Genomic DNA, 19,599 nt, shown 5'->3' on the forward strand with positions numbered 1-19,599 from the left:
CTCAACTCTGTAAAGGAGAAAGAGAAGTCTTATTTCCTCCACCTTCATACGAATATGCTTCCAGAGTAACTCAATCAGTAGTTGTATAAAAAAACCAACTGGCCTTCCCTGGTGGCGCAGTGGTTGAGAATCTGCCTGCTAATGCAGGGGACACGAGTTCGAGCCCTGCTCTGGGAGGATCCCACATGTCGAGGAGCAACTAGGCCCATGAGCCACAACTACTGAGTCTGCGTATCTGGAGCCTGTGCTCCGCAACAAGAGAGGCCGTGATAGTGAGAGGCCCGCACACTGCGAAGAAGAGTGGCCCTCACTTGCCACAACTAGAGGAAGCCCTTGCACAGAAACGAAGACCCAACACAGCAAAAATAAATTAATAAATTAATAAACTCCTACCCCCAACATCTTCTTAAAAAAAAAAAAAAAAAAAAAACAACTTCCCACAGAAGGAAAATCAAAATAGAGTTGGTTTTGCTAAAAGAGCTTTCTAAAAGGGAGCTGGGAGGCCATTCAGGAAGCAGGATGTAGGCATGCCTCAACCTGGCTGGAATCTGAAATTTGACCACTTCTTGTCTGAACACAGATATTCAGAACATCTACACAATGTTCCAGAAACTCAAGGTACTTATAGAACCCCTACCCTAAATAACTCATGACAGCCTATCCCTTAAGGACAAATATTTCCTTTATGCATCAGAGCCAACAGTAAATTTTGAAAGAAAAGTTTAACAACATGTGGCTCTTACCTTTATAAGCCCCTGACTCTTTCTCTTTCTTGGAACACTCTTTTGGTTTTACCCAAATCTGTGTCTCCTGAATTGCAATTCCTAAGACCCCAAATAATAAAGCTCTTTACCCTTTACAGCCTTGACACTGATTATTGTCTGACGTTCCGTTATACTTCTTCTACTTGATTGTACGTTGTTTTATCAGGGTAGCTGGCTTTGGAAATTTACTTTGAAACTCCAACTATTTTTACTCCCATCTAGAATTAAAAATCTGACTGGAGAAAAAATGGTTTTTTACACTCTTTAAGTGTCAGGCAAAAATATTATATGGGAGAGGTTGGACTACGGCACACACTCTAGTATTTCCAAATGTTAAACATCTTAAGTAGGGTCTAATTCCTACTAGATGTAGGCCAAATGAGGGCTACAGTGGGTTTTACTTTAGAGAGATAGCAGATGTCTTGGATAGAGGGTGCCCCCTTGAATTTAAAGGGAAATTAATAATTGACATGCTTCTTCAATTGTGATGTGGAGGTTTTTTGTTTTATTGAAAGATCAATTTGTCAATCCTCTTAATATTCCTTGCTCTTTTCTGAACTGTTGCCTAGTTGTCAACATCTTTGGGGGTACTGAGGGAATGGAACAAAAAACAATATATTTAATGGAAACCTCACTAGGACTAAACAAAAGAGGCCTTTAATCTCTTCACCCAACAATTTGGTGTTTGACTCCAAACATCATATGGAAGCCATAGCCCAGTCCAAATGAATGCTAAATTACGCATCTATCATATCATCATTCTAAAATGAGTATTTGTGATATTCGTGTTTTGGGGTTTTTTTTTTTGTTGTTTTGGGGGTTTTTTGGCCACTAGTGCATAACTTCTAGGATTTTAATTCCCCGACCAGGAATTGAACCCGGGCCCTTGCCTGTGAAAGCACAGAGTCCTAACCACTGGACTGCAAGGGAATTCCCAGTATTTGTGATATTGTGATTTGTAATAAGAAATATATATTTCATCTTCATCCCATTTTTGGCCCAGGGCTCCTAAAATTCACTTGGAATTTCCTAAGTGATAAGAGTGATATAGGTGTCTTTTGTTATCTTAATGAGAAGACCTTTCGACCCATTTAAGGGTGGGGGTTGGTTGCTGGAGGAACCAACCAAATGATTAGAGGGTTGGAACTTTCAGTTCCACCCCCCTGACCTCTGGGAAAGGGAGAGGGGCTGGAGGTTGAATCAATCGCCAATCAATCGCCAATCATCGTTGATTTAATCAACGATGTCTATGTAATGAAGCCTCCATAAAACCCCAAAAGGAAAGGATTCAAGAACTTCCAGCTTGATCAACACCTGGAAATTCAGGGAGAGTGGCCTGCTCAGAGCGCATAGAAGCTCTGTGTCTTTTCCTTGTACCTTGCTCTATGCATCTCCTCGTTTGGCTGTTAATCTTTATCCTTTAGTGTTCTCTGTAATAAACTGGTAATCTAGTGAGTAAACTGGTTTCCCGAGTTCTGCAAGACACTCTAGCAAATTAATCAGACCTAAGGAGGGGGTCATGGGAACATCTGATCGATAGCCAGTTGGTCAGACATATAGATAACAGCCTGGATTTGTGATTGGCATCTGAAGTGGACACAGTCCTGAGGCACTGAGTCCTTAACCTGTGGAATCTGATGCTATCTCCAGGTAATAGTGTCAGGATTGAGTTGAATTGTAGGGCACTTTGCTTTTGTCAGATAATTGCTTGAGAGAATGGGGAAAAGCCCTCACACATTGGAATTGGTAATCTGAATGTTAGTAATGAATCAATTAAATGCTTGGATGTAATAAACTTATATATTTAAGGGACAGAGTTATGCCTAAGTTCTGGGATAAATGTACCTAAAAGACCATCATCTTTATGCATAAACAAATGTCTCTGAAAAAGAAAGAAAAATAATTAATTTTTTTCCAAGCCAGTTCACCAATCCCTGGTGAACAGCCATCTTCCAGTACCTGTCTCTAAGTTTTTTTTCTTTTCTACCAAATGTAACAACTGCCAACTTGTCAAACGGTGCAGCTTGTGCTTTCCCATGGCAACAGATCCCTGCCCTGCGTGACATGATTTCCATATTGACAACTGGAAAATGTCCCAAATAACTCTGAAAAGCACCTGGAATTTAATTTCACATCTTAGCATCCAGAAGGAGTCTTTTTTATTATTTCTCACATGTTAAAGTGAGGTTATTTATATACCTCACACCTGATGGTGTGATGACAGCCAAGCTAAACAGAGTATTGGAAGGAGTCAATAAACTCAGCTTTCCTGGAAATGGTATACTAATGTCTTTCAAAAGAGTTGAATGATCTGCCTAAAATAGCAAGGAATTTTAAGACATCCTTTCATTTAAAATAATAATAACATACCAGTTATTATCTAGTCACCTTAACAACCAAAATGCGAAGGATGAATAATTTGCCACAAAAGACCTCAAGCTTTCCGTGTCAAAGTGTAAGTTAATACTAGAGAGCAAGTGAAAAATACATAAGTATTTCTGCTGCAGAATAGGTATCTTTTAACAAAAGAGGGAGAACCATATTTCTTTCTCCCTAATGGCAACATTTTATCGCTAAAAATAGTGCACTGAAAACTGACAAAGTGGCGTGTTTTTGAATAAGCCTGAATTATAGATAGTGACCTGAATAGGAGCAATGAGCATGATTCAAAACCATGCACGTGGCAGTCCCTGCCAGCACCGTCGTCACCTCTCAGCCACCTAATTGGCGTGTGAGTGTGCACCCGCGTGTAAGTACAAAATTTTATGTGAGAGATATGATTTCCTTTGCTCTAGCATACAATTTAGAGTCATATTTTCTATGTGGAGACATAGATTTCTCTTTAGATCCTACATTAAATTTTTCTAAAAGTAGAAATTAACAACACTGCAATAGATTCTCATAAAATTGGAAATTGCTCTTCTTTTCTCACATCATTCCCATGTACAGCATCAGTCTTCTTTCTCTTCCATCTCGTTTTGAAAAAGAAAACTAAACGTGCTTTTACCGTCTAATAACCTTTACCCACGTTTCTTATTTACAAGAGCAAAAGCTTTATGACCGTGATTGTGTTTTGTTCTCAGTTCGACAGACCAAAGGTTAAACTAAAGGCATTGTTTGATTACTTGACACTGGCTGAAGACCTCACTGAAAGGGTCAGCAAAATATACTGACTTTTCACCTTCTCCCAAAATTAATGTTTATGTCCTCTAGCCCTTTCACTTTTCTTAACCGAGGATACCAGTCACTGAGATCTGCTGGACTCAAGCCATGGCTATACTGTTGAGCTACCTCATTCCCAGCTCTCAAAGATCAGGGGCAGGACAGATGCTTAAGATCCCAAAGGAAAAAATAAAAGGAAGTACATCAAAGCTGCAGATCATATTTGGTCCTTCTCATTGTGTCGAACATTTGATTTCAATGTTTTTTCCCCAGTTATTGTGAAACATCGGTGAGTTGTGATTTTACTTTGAATCATCTTAAAATTAAGAAAAAAAATTTCTCATGGTGGCAGGTGGTTAGTTTCACCTTATCTTTTATTAATAACAGGGGGAATAATGATACTGTTGTGGTATATAATTCATCTCTATATGTTCCCCCTTTCTATGTTATAGACCACAATTGAACTTACTCATAAATACAGGCATCGTAAAAGAACGAACACTTTCATTCATTCCTCATTTCTTAAGGAAGTTAGCATCTTTCCTCAAGGATTCAAGGCTATCTGCTCTTTGTCCCTTGAAACAAAATTACTACCCACTGGATTATACAAGAACACTATTCCTGTAAGGCACGGATTCTTAATCAGGGGTGATTTTGCCCCCTTTAAGGGCATTTGGCAATGTCAGGGGCCAGTTCTGATTGTCACAAGTCGGGGAGATCTACTGGCATCTAGCTAGTAGAGGCCAGGGATGCTGCTAAATATGCTTCAGGGCATAGAAGACCCCACACTACAAGGATTATCCAGCCTCAAATATCAATAATGTTGAGATTTAAGAAATTAGCCTAGCCAATCTATGATACCTGGAAAAAACCTTACACTTTCCTTCTTGTATCTTTCTCCATGATGTCATTCTAATCTTAACCCAGCAGTGCCCTCCTCCATCCCCTCCCACCTTTGAATCCTGCTAATCTCTGCAGGCACAATACAAGATCCACTGATAAACCTGTACAGAGGTCTTAGGCTGCCTAGAATGCTTCATCGAGTTAGATCTCTAACTAGACGAAAGTTCCAAAAAGCCGTTTTTCCCTTTTTGATGGAAATCCTTGCAAATAGATTTATTTTTATTGAATATTGATGAATATTCAATAAAAATAAATGAATATTCATAATTGCTTGTCATTGAAATAGATCGAGGCAAACTGCACTTCTATGCTGCAAAAAGAGGACTGTAGTTTTCCAATAGCCGAATAATTCTGCATTTAATGTTCTTACGTGTGCAGGGTGGGGGAAGCTATTAAAAGAGAAATAGCCCTACCAAAAAAAAAAAGAAAAAAGAAGAGGGAATAGAATTTCTGTATCCCATCGCGTGCTTCTTGAATACAATTTTAGCATATTTTTTACTATGTTATATAGCTTCTTCATGGGTATAAAGACAGATATGTTTCAATTTCTTTGTTGATAATCTAGCGCACAAAACCCTGGGATGTTAGAAACAAAATACATTGAGAATCATCTAGTCTAACTCCATCAGCTGAAGATATTGAAGTCCAGAGTAATTAATAATTAAAGCAGAGTTAAGTAGTGCGTACCATGTGCCAGTAACTGTTCTACGTACAAGTTGAGTACTATTTTAATATCCCTTTAACAGATCAAGAAACTGAGACATGGAGAGGTGAAATAACTCGCCAAAGATCATAGAGCTCATCAGTGGTAGAACTGTGCTTCCAACTTAGTCCGTGGAGCTCCAATGTTTATTTTGAACCTCTCTACTGCATTGCTACTCCACTGAAATTTTACCCACGGTCACACAGCAATTTGGAAAGAGAACTAGAATAGCAATTCATTTAGCCTCTCCCCAGAGAGACTCTCCAGAGAGTTCATACTACTCTCCAATACTATCTTCATTTATTGGAATAATTCTTTGTAAAAACAGAATAAACACTTTTTTCAAAGGCAGAAAAGCCATATTCAAACTTCTGTTTGCATAATAAAGCATATTTACACTAATTGGATTAACCCCTAATACAGCTGATCACCAAAGTACCATATAAAGGATAGTCAATAATTATAAAATAAATTAAACTTCTTTCTAATTTTTTTTCTGTATCTTAAGAATTATTTAATTGGCATATGCAAAGTTTAGAAAGATAAGCACATATCTAAAATGCCAAATTTTTATATTAAAATTGACAAATACATTTATCCTTTACGAGTGTGAGGTAATTCAGTGTCATGCAGATAGTACATGCAGAATACTGACTTGAAGTGTTTTTATTTGTATCTATTGAATAATATAATTCAGAAACTCTTTGATTTGTAAAAATTTGCTATTGTCAGACCCTTTGAAATCCTTAAAGGGTCTTAGTTCTTTAAGTTCTAAAGGCCTTAAAGTTCTCTTAGACTACTCAATCCTACAGCATTTTTAATGACAAAGCATATTCCTAAGGTCAGAAAACGTAGCAATCTGGGTAAATTTTTTTTTTTTTTTTACAAAATATGCATTAATGTGTCTAATACACACGTTCTTGATAACAAAATTTGGGAAATAGTGGTGTAGTGTAGAACATGAATAGGAAAGGCAGATTATGTAATGAGACATGTCTTATAAGAAGAGCAATGTGGAGGCTGATTTGGTTCATCCCTCTACTCAGTAAAGGAAGCCCACCGCACAGCATCTGACAGCAGGTCTCTACCTCAACATTCTGGGGGACAAAGTACTGGCAGTAAAGCAGTCCATCACATTACAAACACCTTAGACAATCCTTAGATGAGCTCCATAATCTGACCAGATCCAAATGTACCCATTCACATCATGAAACTTAATTCAGTCCCTGGTTCTCCTAACCCTTGATATGCAAAATGGCAGATACCCTTTATCAATGAAATCAACCCAGATCTATCAGTTCTCTCTTTCCTTCCTAGTGATCTATCACATATGTTGGTATTTGATTGGTTTTTCCAAATTATTTTACTCTAATTATTTTATATGCTAATTCTTTTTCCACCAAGTCTCACATACAATTCCTCTGCAAGTTTATAAAGAATGTTGGAACAGGGTTGAAGAAATACATGGCCGTTTAACCCTTCAGCCCAATGCAAAGTAGAAAACAAATATTTAACGTATACTATGCAAGCAAACCAAGTAGGTATGCTTAAAAGATAGATTAACCATGTCATTTTAATAAGGAGAACTCCAGGCATTTTTCTTTTTAATAATGTCACAAGATTTTTGTAATGCATTGATCAAAAAGAATCTTATAAGCAGGAAGGTAGAAAATTGGAACTATCACAGAAATTTAACTAGAAAGAGCCAGGGTGACTTGAAATGGTAAATACATTTCTCTAATAATTTTTAAACTACCAAAAGGGCATGAAAAGAAACACGGGAGATTGATTTACATTCATTCTTCCTTGCTTGCTAACTAAAATATCGTAAAATTATTTTGATGTACTTTCTCCTCTCTCTGCCACCACCTTGTCCTGTGTCAATGTGTCATATTCCTTTCTAATTATTTTTACTTTGGTTAGGATTTGGATAGATTTTGGTTGAAATCCTTTTATTCTTCATATTTTGATTCTCATCTTTTACTTAAGTGACAAAGACAGCCAAAATTGTTGAGTAATTGAACCAGTTTTGAAAGGACAGCAAAATTCTTCTGGTCCTATTTGCCCCATATCCTTTATGTGTGTTAGGAAATAAAGGTTTACTTAGAACAAACATTTCTAAGAGAGAAGTTACATGAAAGAAGAATCTTCTGTTTATCCCTCAGAGATGCATTTCATGCAGTAGTTTCATATAACGACCAGGACCAAAAATTGTCTGGGTTTGAATCTCCACCACTATGTCTTGAGCAAATTATTTAACTTCTCTGATCCTCAAGAAGCCTACAATCTTGGGGGCTATTAAAATTAGATTCCATACCCCCTGCCTGACTCCTACAGCTACATAATCCCTCAAGTAGCAGCGCTCTGAAAAAAATAAGGCATGAAAGGAAAGTTGATACTCTTTTTAATAAACACTTGCACAGTCATGTCAGGCAATGTTCTAAGCACTTTACAAATGTCAGCTCAGGTAATCCTTACAAAAATCCTGTGACTTATGCGTCTTATAATCCACGTTTTACAGGTGAGGAAATTTAGGCTCAGATAGATCAATGGCAGGCCTGGGATCCAGCTTAGGCAGCCTTACTACAGAGGAGCTTTTGCTTTACCAATGGCCAAAGGAATTTAAAAAACACTGGTTTAAATAGTTAAGTATGTTGTCCTACAACAAAAAGATACACAGCTATTAATAGGCTGATATGCACTGGTGAATCTCCAAGAAATGTGCATGGCAATCAGGATGTCCCATAAAGTTTGACCGCAGAATTGAAAAAAGTATATTATGTCAAGAATCTTCTCATAGGAATTGTACTCCTTGAAAAAGTCCCTGGGAGGAAAGGAAAAATACAAATAAATAGCTTAAATCATATAGATCTGTCCTCTGTAAAAGGGTGTCAGTAACAGATTAGAAAAGAAAATAACTATAAATGACTTAATTTCAAAGATGCTAAGTGACAGTTTTAAGCAATCTATTCTGAAAGAAATAAAAAGCATTAAGGTAAAGAATCCAGATTTTTAAAAAAAAGTTTAAAATACCAGTGGGAAAAGCATTTCTCTTAGTCTTGATGAGTGCAACTTTAAACATCTGTCTACTTGAACTTATTAAGATTCCAGGGCACATTTTATAATTCTGAGCACTGTTATCCACTCTGCATAATTGTTTCCCTCCCACCTAACTCCCTTTAGAATGGCAGTTGAAAGAGATATTTCCACTTTCTGTTGTAAACCATTATAGTTATTGTTCCTATTAGGCGACTGATCCATTAACTTTCAAAAGTGATGCATTCCAATACTGGATAAAATATTTGCTTTTATATAATCTCATTAAGAGATCTCTAGAGCATTCTGAATGATATTATCTACATGAATACTGATTTAGTAATTGCAACTGCTACTAAGGCTTAGCTGGGAAAATAATAGACAACACCATTATAATTACAAACATGTTCATAATCCTTTAGCCTTTACAAAGTGCCTTCTCAAATTTGATTCTCAATCTTTGTGAAATAGGAGAGGTATCAGTGTCCTTACTTTGTGGGTGAGAAATTTAAGTCCCAGAAAATAAGGAAATTACCAAAATTCATACAAATAGAAGTTAGTAAAAATTGGTTTTGTTTTTTATTTTAAATTTCTTGATGCTGTTTCATGATTTGTGTAAAAAATTGAATTATAATTTAGAATAATATCCTTTTCATTTTAAGAGAGGTTTTTTCTAAATATAAAAATAATGTAAAAAGTATTAACATAAAATGGATAATAATCTTTCACATATCTTATTTCTTAATGTGTTTGTTTTTAAATAAACAGATTGGAATGGGTAGATGATTTTCAAATTTGCTGTCTAAAATGAGTGGTGGGTTCCAGCACTTCTGACAGGGTTTGTATCTCTTTGAGTAAAATACATGTTTCTCCCCTGAATTCATACATTTGAATCCCTAATATGAAGCAGAGGGAAGGAAGGAAGGAGAGAAGGAAGGGAGGGAATAGAAATGCAGAGACCTATCCTTGTCTTAAAATGGGAAATTCATTACCTCTGTTGCCATTTCTTACTTCTTCCTCCCAGCCTGCGAACTCATCCTTCAAATCCCAATCATATACTATGTAAACATCCCTCATATGAGTTTTGTTCCTGGCTATGTGAACTTAGCTTTTTTTTTTTTTTCAATTTTTATTTTATATTGGAGTATAGTTGCTTTACATGTTGTGCTAGTTTCAGATGTACAGCAAAGTGATTCAGTTATTCATATACATATATCCACTCTTTTTCAGATTCTTTTCCCATATAGGTTATTACAAAATATTGAGAACTTAGTGTAATAACCCAGAATTTAGAGAAATCAGTTTTACTATGCTATTGTCAGGCTCACTCTCCTGGTATATGTGATATTTAGTGCAAAAGAAGTCATTTTTGTGACAAGGATATTTGTAGCTAATAGTAAACTAGACTATACTTCAGGGAATTTATAGGAAAGGGCTCTTAATTAAGGATTTGGGACTATACAACCCATAGTTCTTGAACATGCTCTTGGCAATGTGCTTGATTTTGTTGCCATGGTAGGCCATATGATATTTCATCATTAAGTGCATTTTCCACAAGATACTTGGTTACTTTTTAGTAGATAATGAGAGTGGCAAACAGTACCTTCAGTTTTCATTCCCTAGATCAATCATTTTATGTCTCTATCATGAGTGTCAATATAAAATAAAAGTATCTAATTATGTCCAACAGGACAGGTAGTATGAGCTAGTCAGGTGATCATAAATAAATAGATTCAAAAATAGAAACTAGTTGGAGAAATAGTAAATAAGGGTCTTGTTTCTATTTCAAAAGTTGATTTCTTAACATCACACTGTTTCTCCCCTATACTGAGTTTACTTTTTTGCTGAAACATTTGTTTCTTTCAGAGGGCAGACCCTGGCACCTAACAACCTGAGTGTGTACTTGGATTTCCCCCCTTAGAGAAACTGTAAACCTTAGGCAAGTTACTTAAGGTTTATCAGCTTTGCTTTCTTTATTTCTTAGATTGTGATAATAGGAATAATGCCTATTTTTTAATAAGGTATGAAGAAGTAAATGAGCAAATGCATGCAAAATTCCATGGTGATTAGTATATAATGATTAATAAATGTTAGTTTTTATTAATATAGGTCCAGCTAAGTTCAATACATTAATGCAAGTACTACAAAGGGAGCCTTATGAAACACCAGATATTAAGATTCCATAATTATCAGAGAATCTTCGGTTCCCATTTCCTTCAATATTTTGAAATATTCCTTCAAAATATTTACACCTTTTTACAGTGTAATATTTTTCATCAAGAAAAGAAACAATGTGGAATTCCCTGGTGGTCCAGTGGTTAGGACTCTGTGCTTTCAATGTCGAGGGCCCGGGTTCAATCCCTGGTTGGGGAACTAAGATCCCACAAGACACGTGGCACAGCCAAAAAGAAAAAGAAAAAAGAAAAGAAACAATGCTAGTCTAAACTGGGAAATATTTCTAAAATGTAATACTGCCTTATTCCTCAGACCATTTCATATAAACAGTAAAGAAAAGAGATGTTTAGTAAAGTCCAACTTTTAACATCTCCCAATATGTATTGATCAAAGAACTTACAAAGAATAAAGTAATGATTGTAAAGTATAATAAATTATCTGATTAGGAAGTAGAGAATGCTTTAGTAACATGAAAATAGGGGCACTACATACAAGGTGTAGGGGCATCCAAGGGCTGCCTGGCCAGGGGAAATTTAGGGAAAACTTTATAAAGTAAGTAAAATTTAAGGTAAGACCTACAAATGTATAGGAAAGAACTAGATAAAGTGAGTGGTGGGAGTGAAACTTATAGGTAGGTGTGAGATTGAAAGTTCAGGCAGAAAACAACATACTTGAAGACTTAGAGGTAAGAATATATGGAATCTCAGGAGAACTCAATGAATTTCCATCTTGCTGGAGTGGAGAGATGGATGTGGGGTGTTATTGTTGAAGTGGGTTGAAGTTGGGGTAAGAGTTGAAGTGCAAAAAAAGAAATGGGCTCAAATAAAATACATATGTCCAAGAGTTTGGACAATATCCTAAGGGCAGTAACCTATCAAAAATTTGAATTTTATAAAGAGGGAACACTGAAGACAGGGAACAGACAGGGATGAATTACAAAACAGAGTCGGCAAGATCAGGTAAGAGGTGGAAGCAATAATCCAGAAAAGGGATGAGGATGGGATGCCGGAGGAATGGGTAGTGATGCTAGGAATGGAGAGAAACATTGGGTGGGCCAAAAAGTGCCTTCAGTTTTTTAAGTAAAAATAAAAGACACATTTTTCTTTTTCACCAAGAACTTTATTGAACAACGTATCCACCCTTTTGTTCCACTATCTATCTTCTGCCATTTTTCAGGCAACTTCATAATTCCATCTTCCCAAAACTTTTTATCTTTTTGAGCAAAGAACTGTTCTGGTGTCTTTTACAGTCTTCCAAGGAATTGAAATTTTTTCCATTAGGAGAATTTTGTAAAGACTGAAATAAATAGAAATCCAAAGGTGAAATGTCTGGTGAATACGGCAGATGAATCAGAACTTCCCAGACAAGCTGTAATAGTTTTTGCCTGGTCGTCAAAGAAACATGCGGACTTGCATTATCCTGATGGAAGGTTATGCATTTTCTGTTGACTAATTCTGGACACTTTTCATCAAGTGCCACTTTCAGTTGGTCTAATTGGGAGCAGTACTTGTTGAAATTAATCGTTTGGTTTTCCAGAAGGAGCTCATAATAGGGGACTCCCTTCTAATCCCACCATATGCACAACATCACCTTCTTTGGATGAAGACCGGCCTTTGGTGTGGTTGACGGTGGTTCATTTTGCTTGCCCCATGATCTCTTCCATTTCACATTGTTGTACAGTATCCACTTTTCATAGCCCATCACAATTTGTTTTAAAAACAGAATAGTCCAAACGTTTCAGTAGAGAATCAGATGTGGAAATATGGTCAAAAGGTTTTTTTTCACTTAACTTACGTGGAACCCAAACATCAAAGTGATTAACATAACCAAGCTGGTTCAAATGATTTTCAATGCTTGATTTAGACATTTTGAGTATGTTGGCTATCTCCTGCATGTTATAACATTGATTGATCTCAATTAATGTCTCCATTTGATTGCTATCAACTTCAACTGGTCTACCTGACCATGGAGAATTGTCCAGCGAGAAATCTCCAGCACGAAACTTCCAAACCACTTTGACATGTTCGATCCATCACAGCACCTTCTCCATACAGTGCACGAATCTCTTTTTGTGTTTCAGTTGCGTTTTTACCTTTCTTGTAATAATAAAGCATAATATGCCAGAAATGTTGCTTTTCTTCTTCCATCTTCGATATTAAAATGGCTACATAAAAATTCACCAATTTTGATAAGTCTTTTTTTAAATGCATGCTGATATGACAGCTGTCACATAAAATCTAACAAAATTGTTTCAAATAAAGTTAAAGATAACTAAGTGCTACTAGAGCCATCTTACGGAAAAAAAACAAATGAACAATTTGGTCCACCCAATAGATTTGATGGCTATTTGGAAGGATGGAAGGATAGGAGGCTGTGGTCATCTCTGTGATCCTGCCTATATGATATCAGAAGCAGAGAAGATCCTCCCACAATCCCTTTCTCTCTTCCTTTCCAACCCTGGCATGGCAGGATGTCTCCCGCAAAGAAGGGTGGCGAGAAGAAGGGTCAGTCCACCATCAATGAGGTGGTGACCAAAGAATACACTATCAACATTCACAAGCACATCCAAGGAGTGGGTTTCAAGAAGTGTGCCCCTCGAGCACTCAAAATAATCTGGAAATTTGCCATGAAGCAGATGGGAACTCCAGATTTACACATTGACACCAGGCTCAAAGAAGCTGTCTGGGCCAAAAGAATAAGGAACGTCCCATACCATATCTGTGTGCAGTTGTCCAGAAAGTGTAATGAAGATGAAGATTCACCAAACAAGCTCTATATGTTGGTTACCTATGTACCTGTCCCTACTTTCAAAAATCTACAGATAGTGTGGATGAGAATTAACTGCTGATTGTCCAATAAAGTTATAGAACCAAAAAAAAAGAAGCAGAGATGACTCAAGGAATAAGGTTCAGGATGGGGTTATGGGAGTAAATGGCTGAACTGGAATGGGAGAAACACTCCATGTAGATGAAACTGTCAAGAAACTGAGGATCAGGATATTGGTAAAACAGAAGTCACCCAAAATAGCAGAAGAGCCTAGCGAGAAGAGAAAGATTACCAGTCACGTGCTATTTTGTCTTTAAAAATTAATGCAGAAAGAGTAATTAAAACATCAGTGGTTGAGAACAAAGAAAAAGGAAAGGTTATAGTCATACCATTTAGCCTCAAAAGGCATGTAGAAGTCTAAACATTCCTAGAGGATTATGGTATATGAGAGAGTATGAAGCAAGGAGGACACCTAGTGTATCTTTCCAATTCTGGGGAAAGGAAGGGATAAAACAATGAGGCTGCTTCACTTGAGTGGGGAGGTTGAAAATTAGCTCTCATGAGCCCATGGTTTGCTCTGAACACCCATTCACCTATAACACACCAACCAATGTGGACAGGCTGGTTCTTACAACTCGTTTTGTCCATCTGTCATTATGCAAGATTGGAGATGAAGAGAGTAAAAGAACTGAAGGGGAGTTTGTTGCAAATGGTCTAGTGGGAGCGTAGGGAGGATCAACTCCTTGCCTTGCTGTTCACTAGCTCTGAATTTTGGACATTCTTGAACTTTGTATTAATCATTAACCTTAATAAGACATTGTACAGCCCAAGGTTCATTCCATCTCAAGACTCCCAGCATCTTATTCTGATTCTAGTATTGTACTTGCATCATATCAGGTCCCATTCTTCTACCCCTCCAGTGTCCCCTCTTCCTGTGCCTCTACCTAACAGATTTCACTTCATGCAACCGTCTTCTAACTTAGTTCCTTCTTGTTTTGAGTTCAGGGTAGATTTTGTATATAAGAAAGACTTCACAGAGTCTTATGATTTATTTTAAATTTAACTTTCTGAAGTTACAAATTCAAAACCCTTGTCAGGTTCAGTTACCAAATTCTATTTAATGTATAAGTCTAGAAAAACCATAATCTTTATAAAGGGACTTAGAATACTACTTCAAATATTTTAAACAGAATTTATAAATAAAATATATTTTAGATTCATTTTAAGCATTTCAATTTTCTGAGAAAAAGCCTTCTCAAGTATTAGGGATTTTTATAAATCCAAGAAATTAACTTATGAATATGTTACAGTTGAAGTTTGTATAAATGTTCATAACATACTGTACATAAACAGCACGATTTCAGCTTACATCACCATTCTGAATCAATTACTCAATAACGTTTTAAACTGGGTTTACGAGGCTGTCACTCAAACTTGCCAAATTTTATTAAATTTCACATATACAAAAACTGATGTATAGATTCCATCCCAAGATAAAAATATCTTAATTTACTTCTCTTAAAAATATCTCTGGGGGCTTCCCTGGTGGCGCAGTGGTTGAGAGTCCGCCTGCCGATGCAGGGGACGCGGGTTCGTGCCCCGGTCCAGGAATATCCCACATGCCGCAGAGCGGTTGGGCCCGTGAGCCATGGCTGCTGAGCCTGCGCGTCCGGAGCCTGTGCTCCGCAACAGGAGAGGCCAGAACAGTGAGAGGCCCGTGTACCGCAAAAAAAAAAAAAAAAAAATTCTCTGTACTTTATTCTAATTCCACCTAGAGCTGAAAGATGCATAAACACGCTAAGAAATATGCACACGAGACAGAGGTGACATATGGCCAGAAATTTTGGCTGGCCATGACCTCTGGACTTCAGAAATCCAGTTCAATTCTCATAGTTGAAACTAAGTCATATATCATCCCAAATATTTTTGAGTTTTGTCTATTATTATTTTACTGAGTGAATTCTTGTTAGCAACCCTGATCAGACAGACTAGACTCTATTTGGAGTTGTTATATTAATAATTACATAATACCATGAGGGATATGATCCTATATCATACAGCTCTGACTCCTTGTTACACATATATAATCACCTGACCCTTCCCTCATAGAAGTCAGTCTGTAGCTTCCACCATGGGTGATAACTAAGATTGGATTTTGCACTTATTTGTCTTTTGACAAATATACTCCAGTCTTTTAAACAAATACTAAAGATATGTGTGCTTAATAAAAGAGTAAAATAAAATATCCTTCTGACTACTGCTAAAGACTGTTGAACTCAATAGTATCCTGCACTTGTTCCATTTTTCTTATTTTCAGAACCATAGAACTCTTATGAATATTAACATTTAACTCACCCACTTCTATGACCAAAGCCATGTATGGTCAATAAGTTGATACCTTACAGATCGTTTTCTTTCCATCCAGACCTCTCTTCTTAAACCCTGGCCCTCTGCTGAAAAATGTAGTCAGTATTTCCACTTGGATGCCTTTCTGTACCTCAGATAAAATTTATCCCAAACTGAACTCATTACCCTTGTCTCTATCTTGCCACTTCTAGGGTTCCCAATTCAATAAATGTCACTACTATTCCTCAAATTGCTCAAGACAGGAACCTAATAGCGATGCATGACACATCGTTTCTGCTCTACTCACGCATAATGAATCACTTGTCAATGCTACCCCTTAAGCATATTTTAAATCTCCAGTTTTCTCTCTCTTCCTATTTAAAATGATCTCTCTGCCTTAACTTTTGCTTCTTGCAAATCATACCTCTCTAAGTATCAAATACTCTTTTAAAAAGATTATAATAGGCCTTCCCTGGTGGCGCAGTAGTTGAAAGTCTGCCTGCCGATGCAGGGCACATGGGTTTGTGCCCCGGTCCGGGAAGATCCCTCATGCCGCAGAGCGGCTGGGCCCATGAGCCATGGCCGCTGAGCCTGCGCGTCCAGAGCCTGTGCTCTGCAACGGGAGAGGCCACAACAGTGAGAGGCCCACGTACCGCAATAAATAAATAAATAAAAAGATTATAATAACCCTGCACTGGATTGCAAAAATTTTCCCCTGCCATTGAAAGTTGGAATCTATTTTTCCATCCCTTGAATTTGGGATGGTTATGTGACTTACTCTGGCCAATGGGACATTAGCAAGCATACCAATAGCAGAGTCTTGCAAAGCTGTTACACATTGGAGCTTGCTTCTCATAGGTCATTCAGGACTTCCACCACCAGGTGAGAAAGCTCAGTTTAGTCTGCTGGAAGGTCAAGGGACATTTGAGACAAGCCATCCCAGTGCAGACTTTCCACAGTCACCTGCCTCTAGCCAACACAGCAGCTAACCGAAGATGCATGGTTAACACCAGCTGAGACCTGGAAAAAAAGCTACCCTGCTGAGACCAACCCAAACTGCCAACTCACGGAGTTGTGAGCTAATTAAATACCTGTTTGAACCCACTAAGTTGTGGGATGGCTTATTTCTCATTAAAAGCTTAATGATATAAGTCCCTTGATTAAAACTTATCAGTCGCTTCCCATTTACCCTTTAAAATACATTGCAGACTTTTGGAAGAAGAGGAGATAGAGCACAGAGATGAAAAAGTACTTAAAAATAAAGGCTGAAAAATTCTCAAATTTGGTAACAGACATAAAACTAAAGATTCAAGGTGAGCAAACTCCAAATGGCATAAAACCCAAGGAATTCTATACTTTTATAAAACATCATAGTCAAACTCCTGAAAACTTAAGACAAAGAAAAAGTCTTGAAAGCAGTGAAAAAGAAATGACATGTTACCTATAGAGGGAACATAATTGAATGACAGAGGACTTTTTATTAGGAAACATATAAGTCAGAAGGAAGTGATCTAACATTTTTCAAGTCTGAAAGAGAACTGGCAGCCCAGTGTCCAGTGTCCAGTTAGCATATCCTCCAGGAGTGAGGGGAAAAATCAAAACATTCTTAGATGTAGGTAGATTAAAAGAATCTTTCACCGGCAGACTTTTATCCTATAAGAATGGATAAAGAAAGCTCTCTAAACAGAAAAGAAACAAGAGAAGGAGTTTGGGAACATCAAAGGAAAAAAAACAACATAGTAAGGAAAAATATGGCTAAATACAAAATATTATTCTTATCGTGAGTCTTCGAAATTGTTTTAAGGATGACCCCACAATTAAAATGCTTTTAGATATGGTTCTAAAAGTCTATAGAGAAACTGTTTATATTTAATAAATATTATTTGATAAATAACATTGATTAAATATAAACATATAAATGAATATAAATATACAAGTACAATATACAAAATATATACATTTATTATTATGAATATAATTATAAATATTATAAATGGAGGAAGGTAAGGAGATGCAGAGGGAGATGAGGTTTGTATACTTTTTGTTGTTGCTTTGGGTTTTTTTTGAAGCTTATTTAATTAAATAAGAAAAGACATAAAATATAATATTAATGAAAAAGGACAATTCTCTAAATCAGTATAATTCCAAATTCACATAAATGTAAGACTATTTAATATACTAAAATATTTGAACTGGTTAAATCACAACACTATAAGTTATGTACATAAAATGTAATGCCTAGAGCAAGCACTAAGAAAGCTATGAAAAGAGATACACTCAAAAACACTTTAGATAAATCAAAATGGTATTCTAAAATATGTTCATGAAAACCACGGGAGGCAGGAAAATTAAAACAGAGAAACAAAAAGAGAGCCTTTTCAACAAATGGTGTTGGAGTAATTAGACATCTACAGGCAGGAAGAATAAACCTTGACTTAAGTCTCTCACATGATACAAAAATCAACTCAATATGGATCATGGACTTAAATGGAAAATGTAAAACTACTAAACTTTAAAAAAAAAGGAAAAAAATTCAGTATCTATGGCTAGGCAAAGTGTTCTTAGACTTGACACTAAAAGCATGATCCATAAAAGGAAGAATTAACATTAGACTTTATCAAAATTTTAAATATTTTGCTCTGTGAAAGACCCTTTTAAGAGATTGAAAAGCCAAGATACGGACTGGGAGAAAAAAAAAATTGCAAACCACATGTATCTGGAACATAAGAAAACTCTCAAGACACACATTAAAGTAAATAAACTGGGCTTCCCTGGTGACACAATGGTTAAGAATCCACCTGCCAATGAAGGGGACAGGGGTTCGATCCCTGGTCCGGGAAGATCCCACATGCCGTGGAGCAACAAAGACCATGCACCACACTGCTGAGCCTGCGCTCTAGAGCCTGTGAGCCACAACTACTGAGCCTGTGAGCCACAACTGATGAAGCCCGTGTGCCTAGAGCCCGTGCTCTGCAATGAGAGAAGCCACCTCAAAGAGAAGCCTTCACACAACAGCGAAGAGTAATCCCCGCTCGCCACAACTAGAGAAACCCCGCGCACAGCAACGAAGACCCAACGCAGCCAAAAATATAAATAAATTTATAAAATAAAATAAAGTAAATAAACCTAATTTAAAATGGACAAAAGACACAAACATATATTTCATATACAGATCACAAATAAGCACGTGAAAAGATGTTCAACATCATCAGCCCCTTGGAAGATGCAAATTATAACCACAATGAATTATTTCTACATACCTAAAAAATGACAATGCCAAATGTTGCAGAAGATGTGGAGAAACTGGATCACTCATATATTATTGAAGGGAATGTAAAATAATACAACCCCTCTAGAAAGTGATTTGGCAGTCTTAAAAATAATACACTGTAGGGACTTCCTGGTGGCGCAGTGGATAAGACTCCGTGCTCCCAACGCAGAGAGCCTGGGTTCGATCCCTGGTCAGGGAACTAGATCCCACATGTATGCTGCAACTAAGAGTTTGCATGCCACAACTAAGGAGCTGGTGAGCCGCAGCTGAGGAGCCCGCCTGCCACAACTAAGACCTGGTGCAACCAAATAAATAAAATTTTTTTTTAAAAAGATACATTATTGGGCTTCCCTGGTGGCACAGTGGTTGAGAGTCCGCCTGCCGATGCAGGGGACACGGGTTCGTACCCTGGTCTGGGAAGATCCCACATGCCACGGAGCGGCTGGGCCCGTGAGCCATGGCCGCTGAGCTTG

General features: G+C 37.1%; 1 protein-coding gene across 1 annotated transcript; it reads left to right on the top strand.

Annotated features, from left to right (window-relative positions):
- Window positions 1–13,213: 13,213 nt before the first annotated feature.
- LOC136132557 (large ribosomal subunit protein eL31-like) lies at window positions 13,214–13,591 on the top strand. The gene has a single exon (XM_065889457.1). It carries the CDS (start codon window positions 13,214–13,216, stop codon window positions 13,589–13,591), a length of 378 nt encoding a protein of 125 aa, XP_065745529.1.
- The last annotated feature ends 6,008 nt before the right edge of the window (window positions 13,592–19,599 follow it).

The sequence above is a fragment of the Phocoena phocoena genome, chromosome 13, assembly GCF_963924675.1.
Source record: "Phocoena phocoena chromosome 13, mPhoPho1.1, whole genome shotgun sequence".
NCBI classification, from domain to species: Eukaryota; Metazoa; Chordata; class Mammalia; order Artiodactyla; family Phocoenidae; genus Phocoena; species Phocoena phocoena.